Consider the following 10,000-nt stretch of genomic DNA (forward strand, 5'->3'; position numbering starts at 1 on the left):
ATTTTTTCATCGATTTAAGCCATTTTTCTAGTCTAATTCATATCATGGATGTTGTTCTATAATGCTTTTTATCTATTAATACAACAACACACTTTGGAACGAGATTGACACAAAAAATGTAGTTTATCAAATATGCTAAGTTAAATATTACTGTGACATCTTTCACATTCATGCAGACAACTTTGATTAAACTTAGAACCAGGTGCTTAAAATATACATAGCAATTATCCCAAATTCATTCTTTAGTGCCTTGAAAGATGTAACCTTTCAATATCCATATAAATTTTATGTTTGTAATTTTTTCTACAAAAATTAATGGAAGTGGAAACCTATTTTTTTTTTTTTTTTGGCTTGCTAAGAGCCCCCCCCCCTCCCAAAAAAAAGCAAAGAATGTGGAAGAAAACGTTTAGCCTTCAAGATAAATTGTTAATGTAAAAATAAATACAAATAAATATTTTCTATTTTCTGATATATTTTTTACTTTTTTAATAACACTAAGTATATAATTGTGTGATTGGAAAGTTATACTATATAAATACCTTACAGTACATTTTTAAATAAAAGATTAACTATCGAGCATTATACATTTCACAATCATATTTTACTATTCAGCAACTATTTTGATGTAGAAAATCAGTCAACTATTCTATCTTTTCCTCACTAATGAAAGTGATAATTCTGTAAAATAAATGTCTTTGTTCTAAAAGAAATAGTTTAAAGAGCGATTAATCTCCAATAACTCAGATATACAGTTCCATTTTCGTAATAAAGCTGAGATAGAAGAGAAAAAAGATCAAGAAAAATACGTTGGTCTATCAATCCCAAAAATCACATTTGAATCTGCTATCATTACCAGCTAGCAAAAACGAATTATTTCATTACAAAGCGAACATCATCACTATAAAAATAAATTAGAATTAGCTGTAGCAAATTGGCTAAAAAAAAAAATAAACTCGTAAACTTAAAAAGTAAGAAATGAAATGACTGACTCTAACAGAAAATACGTTGGTCTAGCAATCCCAAATATGTGACCCGGAAAAAACAAAAATCACAATTAAATCTATCATTACCTGCTAGCAAAAACGAATTATCATTTCATCACAAAGCTAATATCATCACCATAAAAATAAATTAGAATTAGCTGTAGCAAATTAGCAAAAACAATAAACTCGGAAACTTAAAAGAGTAAAAATAAGACGACTGACTAACATTCGCTATCACTGCCAACTCATAAAAACTCATTATTGGTGAATTATCGTACGTCTGACACTTGAGGTATTTAAAACTTGTAAACAACAGTCGTACTTGAGTAACTAGAGTTTTCTTATGCGAGATATAATGATCTCGCTGTCATATCATTTGCAAGGAGCTGAAGATGTATTTGTATAAATGGCGGGATTAGATGACATTAGAGCTAACATTTCGTTAAACTTTTTAAAGTTACGATTTGGGGTTTATTCATAATACTCTAATGAGAATGAAAATATTAATGATAATAATGATTTTAGTAGTATTATTATTAACAGTATGTTAGCGAGATGCGGCTATGAAATAGTCTCATGAGGTCAACAGTATTAAGATTCAGCGAGTTCATCTCATGTCAGCGTAGACTTTAATACGAATGAAATGATAAACATGGCGTGATGAGACCGTAGAGTCGTAGACCTCTCTCTCTCTCTCTCTCTCTCTCTCTCTCTCTCTCTCTCTCTCTCTCTCTCTCTCATGCCACAGACCAATCTACCTATCAATATCTATCTGGATTTTTTTTATCTATGAAAGATGCCCGAAATTAACAAAAAGAAAAAATTATAGTTTTCTAAAAAAAAAAAAATGTTGTAAGGTCTTATACCTCAAGATGGAAAGTAATGCTATTTTGAATCTATGCCAGCAATTAAAAATAAAAGAATATTTCGTTACTCACCGTTATTTCTTGGTCTGCCATTCCTCTGTTTCCGCGCTGGAAGAAAAAAAAAGATTTGTCAGTATTATCATTATCCTAATTGCCAAACTACAACCTTAATGGGGAAAGCAGGATGCTACAAGCCCAAGGGCTCCACCACGAAAAAAGGAAAGGAAATAGACAATTAACAAATTAAATATAAATTTCACAGAAGCGTAGCTCATCAAAATCACGTTTTTCCATTTAGCCTACTGTTGTATTCAACCAGTTCACATATCTTTGATTTCGGTAGTTTAATTATCTTTCACTTAGAATAAAGTTCTTGATTGCCTCTTCAATAACATACATTAACCTCATAACCAAATTGAATAGATATAACAAGTGTGTACATCCATCACAAAACTAATTTGCAATTCACATATTCTTATAATTGTAAACTTGAAGTATTATCATTAGGCCTATACATCAGAGTTTAAATTTCAAATGGTTTTGTTTGTTTTAAGACTTTTTCTCTCTTTCAAATTGAAATATATCCTGAAAGAGAAAAAAGGGTATATTACCTTTTCTTCAGGATACTTCATATCGCCAATAACGGGCCTTTGAATGTTTATATGGCAAACCAATAAAAAGGGTATAAACCTTAGGGCGACATTGGCTCTGGGTTCTTATGTTTTGACTCGTAACATAGTTTTACTTCTTCCTTTTGTTTCCTTCTTTATCTCCTTGTTGTTCTTCGTTACTATAGTCAATTCTTTTTAGTGAGGCTGATTTGTACCGACTCGCAGGGGTGCCCTTTTAGCTCGGAAACGTTTCCTGATCGCTGATTGGTTAGACAAGATAATTCTAACCAATCAGCCACTAGGAAACTTTTCCGAGCTAAAAGGGTACCGCTGCGAGTCGGTGCAAATGCGCCTCATTAAAAAATATTGAGTATATGCAATGAAGGTTGGTTGAACAAATAAAAGGCTTGTAAGACTTGTTTGTAAGACTTCCTGTACTTACAAGTGATAGAGTTCCCGAGTAAACTTCCCTCCCTCACTCGCACTTGAGCCGAATAGAGGCATCGGTCTAACGTCTTTCATTTCACGATTGTCTTGTGCGTGTAGCCTTGGAGGGCGAATCCTCGGCCTTAATTATGGATGCACGGACAAACATGTCAGCTCAGACTTTTGCACGTAGGAATCTATTTCATGAATATGTGAATTTACAGCTTAACAAAAAAAATTAAGTGTTGAAAAATGGCTTTATTTTGACGCTATGCTTGGACTAACGTTTTTCTTATTGCTAGCAAGCTGATTATTTGGTACCTGATAACAGAACGAGCATTTTTTCTGTGTAGTTTCTTTCCCTGTCTGACTTGGGAGTTTGATTTTAAACGCACTTCTATAATAATAATAATAATAATAATAATAATAATAATAATAATAATAGAGTTCTCTTGCTTGAGGGCAAATTCAGGCACACTGTTCTGTTTCCTTATTTCCTTTCATCACTGAGCTATTTTCTCTGTTGGAGGAGCCCTTGGGCTTATGGCATCCTGCTTTTCCACCTTGGGATTTAGTTTAGCCAGTAATAATAATTATAATAATAATAATAATAATAATAATAAAACCAATGTTCACTTCCAGCTATGGTGTTCAATATCTGTGTTAGGTCTATTGTCGATAATGTCCAACATTTCACAGAAAGTAGAATACTGTGGTCTCCGGAGTTCATATTTTCTATTAACTTTTATCCATTCACTTTTTATTAATGGAATCACTTGGCTTCTATTTTCGCCTTAGTAAATCCTCTAATTTATTTGGACCAAACTTCTGAGTAAAGTTAAAGAATCACTGAACACGTGTTCACAGATTTTCTATTCTTTCTACTTCGATGTCCTGGTTTCCATCGATGGCCAAAATTCACTGCTAGTTCAAAAAAACAGCAAAATAATGCATACGTGAATACTGGGACTAATCCATTCATCCATCTATTCACCCATATTTAGAATATTTAAAGATATATAAAATATACAGTATATACACATTTATATTTTTATTTTATTTTTTCATTTATTCATTTTTTCCCTTATCAATTAAATTTTGATAATCTTATAATTCTTTATATCCCTATTTTATTTCGGGCCAGCCCTGTGAGAGTCAAGCTTGACTCATTGGACTGGTAAAACTCCTTTCTTTAATAATACAGGGACTAAACAAACATCCCATTCTTTCCCGGATCAGGTAGTGCTAGAAGTCGCCATTTTCTTGAGTTTTCCACCGCCTATATAAGTTTACCTCCATGTTTAGACAGACTAGGGCATGTTTAGACAGACTAGGGCACAAGCCGGCTGTCAGGTTGGAGATCACAAGGTTCTCAGTGTTTTGATTTTAGCCAATTAGAGAGGCGTTGACGGAGTGTGTTTACTGGCCACTTGCGGACACAGATTGAACGGATGATAGAATAGATTCATCTTGAATAAACTGACGGGTAGAGAATTTAGGAGGTGGTAGAAAACTGAAGGGAAATTGTTTTAAGGGTTCAATGAAGGAGTTATCCGCTACCATTCATTTTTTGTGTGAATTTAAATCACTAATTTATAAAGAATTTTAAGACATCCGAAACACAGCTGTTCATTATTTAAGAAAAACAGTTTCAAATTAAGCGAATCTTTGTAATTAAGAGTTTCTTCGAGTTTTCTATAATCTAATTCGCTTTATTTATAATTAATCGAGTACCCCTAAGACCATTAAAATCTTAGTCTACTGATACAAGGCTCTCTCTCTCTCTCTCTCTCTCTCTCTCTCTCCCCCTCGTCCAAGAACAACAAAGACGAACTTACTGAAACACATCTTCCATTCGTCTCGCGACAGTTTCTTGTCCATATTTGCGTCGCAAACGCGAGGGAAGAGCTTGGAGCATTTCTTGGGTTCGACGAATTTCCTGACCAGATTTCGAAAATGTTTGTACTCGCGGCGCTTCAAGAAGCCATCGCCGTCCTTGTCCAGCTGTCTCCACTTCCACCTGATCGCGGAGTTTAGGGAGCCTGAGCCTCTCTCTGAAAATAGGCGTCATTAGATGGACCTATCTCTGAAAATTGGAGGCATTAAATGAACCGGCGTCGTTAAACGAAACCTCTTTCTGAAAATGGGAGTCATTAAATGAACTGGCGTCGTTAAACGAAACCTCTCTCTGAAAATAGGCGTCACTAGATGGAAAAGTCGTAATACTAAGTCAGCTTCAAAATATATATTTAAGTCCCCCATCTCTTAATACCAAGGCAGTTTCAAAATACCCATCTTAGTGCCCAATCTCTTAATACCGAAGCAGTTTCAAAGTACCCATCTTACTACCCAATCTCTGAATACCGTGACAACTTAGTACCCAATCTCTTAATACCGAGGCAATTTCAAAATACCCATGTTAGTACCCAATTTCTGAATCAAGTGATAGCTTCAAAATAATCATTTTAGTGCCCAAATCCCTTGATACCGAGGCAGTTTCAAAATACCCATCTTAGTACCCAAATCTCTGGATCCCGTTGCAAATTCAAAATGTCCATCTTAGTACCCAATCTCTGAATACCCAGGTAACTTCAAAATACCCATCTTAGTACCCAATCTCTGAATCCCGTTGTAAATTCAAAATGCCCATCTAGTGCTCAAATCTCTTAATACTGAGGCAACATCAAAATACACATCTTAGTGCCCAATCTCTGAATCCCGTGGCAACTTCAAAATACACAGCTAGTGCCCAAATCTCTTAATACCGAGGCAACTTTAAAATTCCCATCTTAGCGCCCATCTCTGAATCCCGTTGCAAATTCAAAATACCCACCTTAGTACCCCATCTATGAGCATCAATGCATCTTCATTATACCAATATAAGTACCCAATTTAAGGTGCTAATACAGCTTCAAGATACCCTGTCCCCGAATACCAAGACAGTTTTAAAAATACTTATAAAAATACGCTTTATACTCACGTCCGCTTGCCTGGAGAATGTAGTCTTCCATGATGACTTCAACCATGTTGTCAGTGAACTGGTTCCTCTTCTTTCCCTGGCAGCGGTCTACGGAGTAAACAAGAAAGCTCCGTTGAGAATACCAATGTTTCACGCTAAAGAGATGTTGAGAGTCCTTGAGCTTAATGCTTGGCTTCCAGGCAGAGCGCAGCCTGGATTTACTGGAAGCGCTGCCTGTATTTAAACTCGCTGCCTGGATTTAAACTTCCTTTTCTATATATCAATACTCTAAACGAATGTAAATATAATTAATTCTTTATTTTCAGATAACTAATTTTCCTATAGACGTTATTTCCTATATCATTACCTCAATATCTTGTTTGCTTCTTAACACCGAGTTAGCAATTCATTGTCAGAATGACATACGTTAGTAGGAGCAATTTACGTTGCAAGGAAATTCTTGTGGTTTTCTCATTTGTCCTTATGAATATTCTAGGATGGCCAGGGAGTGATTTCAAGGTCGAATGACTTTATTATCATATTTCGTAAATGGCATGTAAAATGATAGATTATTCACAAGTTAATAAACAAATAAATAAAATAGCAGATGGGTCTAACCCACTCTATTCTCTTCCAATAAATTGATTTTCTATCTTTCCACAAACCCTTTTCCCTCGGATAGATATCGAATGTTGAAGATAACAGCTATCGTTATATCATTAACCCTCAAATATCTTTTAATAGTCGAGGACGAAGGAGGAAAACGATAATTAACGTTAATTAGTCTTAATCATCGTCAACAGACCATAATTAATCTGTACAATTATCTGTTTACGCTTTATGAAAGACCTCTTATTCGGAGACACTAATATCTCGTTCTGTGGTCTTACTGTTCCACCCAAAAGACCATCTGTGGAAATTGTCTCACATCCGTCGGATGATTCCGAAGAATTGGATAAAAAGGTCTTTTCTTTCCAAGACAGTCATCCCCTGAAATCGATTCCCAGATCCAAAATATAAAAGGAATTCCCGGTATTAAAATCACTGGATCATTTCATCAGTTGGGCTTCGTTTCCTAGTCATTCTTAATGTCTTTTCTATCTGGGTCTAACTTTAGGTTTTAATTATGATATGCAAGAGAAAAACAAAGGGTTGTACCTCCTAATTTACGTGGCTAACTCGATCAATCTATAAATATAATCAGGTCTATCTCAATTAGATATTTGAATAAAAAATGAAAAATATACTTGAATAATAAATGAAAAAGTTATTTGTATAACAAATAGGTTATTTGAATAACAAATGAAAAAGTTATTTGAATAACAAATGAAAAATTTATTTGAAAAATAAAAAGGAAAAATATACTTTAATAATAAATGAAAAATATCCTTGAATAATAGCTGAAAATTATTTTTGAATAACAAATAAAAAATACTTGAATGAAAAATAAAAAATAAAAATTATTTGAACAACAAATGAAAAAAGTTATTTGAATAACAAATGAAAAATATACTTGAATAACTAATGAAAACTATACCTGAATAACAAATGAAAAAACTTATTTGAATGGCAAATAAAAAATATACTTAAATGATTAAAAAAATTGACTCTAAATACCATCTAAAAACTAACCTTATGCTAGACTACACTTGTAATTGTTCATATACCTGTGCAATTACCTGTACAATTACCTGTAGTTGAAGGAATCGTACTGGAACTAAGATATCAAATCTTTTTAGTTAGTTTAAAAAAAAAAACACTTAAGCAGATTTATAAACTTATGCTTGGTATGCGTTATAATTTCAGGATTCATTCAAAGACTTAAAATCAGTTTCAAATTACGACAGGTCAAACTTAGGATATATATATATATATATATATATATATATATATATATATATATATATATATATATATATATATATATATATATATATAAAGTATATATATATATACATATATATATATATATATATATATATATGTATATATATATATATATATAAATATTTATATATGTATATATACAGTATATATACTTTCTTTGTACCACTTATAGCCGAAGTATAACAATCAATGCATATAAGTAATCTCAAGAAAATACACATATGTAAATGCCACAAAATTGGCCAAAATAACTGACATAACCAATAAAAAATTTGGGCGTGGCAAAAATTACACCTTTAATATCTTGACCTAGTCTGACCTGCCACACACTAATGGAACTGAGTCCTATGAATGCATCGTCCCTTCGAGGTCAACAGATGTTTGGGGATATAAAAATTAGTTAAAGACTTTTACTGATCTTTGTATTACTCAAAATTTAATTTTCAATTTGTTTGAAGATTGATTTATATCAATGGTTGTCTATTTAAAATGTTTGCTTTAAGAATTATCTGTGACTCCGAGGGGGATTATAACCTTAAATTTAAAAGATATTCTTTAAAAGGACGTTTTCTATTCTGCCAGAGTATACTTCAAGCCAAACAATATTTACAGTTTAGCCTAATGAATTTTTACCAACATAGACGAAAACCTACTAGACAAAAATATTAAAAATCTAAATTTCTTTTTAGTCAAATTTGAGTGGTTTATTTAACCATAAGAGTGAATTAACTAACTTAATGTTATTTATCCTTTTTTGAGATATAATCTGACGTCACTGTGAATAGAAAGCGTCCTTGGGGGTGCAAAACAACCTCTGAAATTGGAAAAGTGAAAGGCCAACAAAGGGTTGTTCTCCTACAGTGCGCCGCCGGCCAGCCGCCACGTACGCTGCCTTTGGAATGGGAAGCCAAGTGGATGGGATTGAAGAAAATAAAGATTAATAAGACAGTAATCATCCTTAAGTTTGGCTGGAAGGGGACGCCAGGAAGTTCTATGAGGGCCACAGGACAATATTACCAATTTTCTCGTCTGTCTCAGGAGATTGTGACCACGCGTAGCCAATTTTTGTAAAAACACGATTTTTGAGATTGTGAGTCACGCATAGCCAATTTTTGCAAAAGCTCGATTTTTGAGACCGTGATCCGTGCGTACCCTTACAAAAATTAGTTTTTTTAAGATTGGGACCTACGCGTAGCTAATTTTTGTAAAAACACGATTTTTGAGATTGTGACCTAAGCATAGCTAATTTTTGCAAAAACTTGATTCTTGAGATTTTGACCTCGTCGTAGCCAATTTCTGTAAAAAAAAAAAAAAAAAAAAAAAAAAAAAAAAAAAAAAAAAAAAAAAAATTCTTATGATTGTGCCCTATGCGTAACCAATTTTTGCAAAACCTAGATTTTTGAGATTTTGACCCCGTTGTAGCCAATTATTGTAAAAACACGATTTTTGAGATTGTGACCCACTCAGAGTCAATTTTTACAAAAACACTATTTTTGAGATTGAGACTCGCATATAGCCAATTTTTACAAAAACTCGATTTTTGAGATTGTGACCCACGCAATGCCAATTTTTACAAAAACTCCTCAATTTTTGAGATTGTGACACCCTCGTAGCCAATTCTGTAAAAAAAATACGATTTTTGAGATTGTGATCCAAGCACACCCAATTTTTACAAAATCACGATTTTTTAAGTTTTCATCTTTTTGTGGGGTATAATCTCTATCCTCTCAAACGCCACCCTTAATTTTGATTACTGATGGATGATTGTTAGCAAGGAGGAAAAGTCAGGAAATGAAGCTATAAATTGCATTATTTTTTGTTTATGATATTTTGATTTATTTCATTCAAAGCAGATGAATCAGTGAAATATTAGAATTGATAAAGTGTATTTGTGTATGTTTTGCGATCTCGATAACATTAAGAGAAATATAATAAAGATTACTGACGGTACAAAGCCCCTGTGATGTTAACCTCTGTAGCCATGGTTCGATTGTTTTAAGAGAGATCAGTAGATGGATAATTGAAAAACAGATAAACTATAAAAGAAAAACTAATAGAAATGATTAATATATATATATATGCACATATATATATACGTATATATATACATATATATATATATATATATATATATATATATATATACATATATATATATATATATATATATATATATATATATATATATATATACACGTGTACATATACACAGTATATATATATATATATATATGTATATATATATATATATATATATATATATATATA

The 10,000-nt window shown here is 32.6% G+C and overlaps 1 protein-coding gene across 1 annotated transcript in view; it reads right to left on the bottom strand.

Annotated features, from left to right (window-relative positions):
- The window catches only part of magu (SPARC related modular calcium binding-like protein magu), a 159,412-nt gene that overhangs the window by 41,503 nt on the left and 107,909 nt on the right, over positions 1 to 10,000 (bottom strand). The window contains 3 exon segments of the mRNA XM_068371690.1: positions 1,922 to 1,957; positions 4,725 to 4,940; positions 5,867 to 5,953. Coding sequence (XP_068227791.1) covers positions 1,922 to 1,957; positions 4,725 to 4,940; positions 5,867 to 5,953 — 339 coding nt within the window.

This window comes from Palaemon carinicauda, chromosome 4, assembly GCF_036898095.1.
Source record: "Palaemon carinicauda isolate YSFRI2023 chromosome 4, ASM3689809v2, whole genome shotgun sequence".
Classification (NCBI taxonomy): domain Eukaryota; kingdom Metazoa; phylum Arthropoda; class Malacostraca; order Decapoda; family Palaemonidae; genus Palaemon; species Palaemon carinicauda.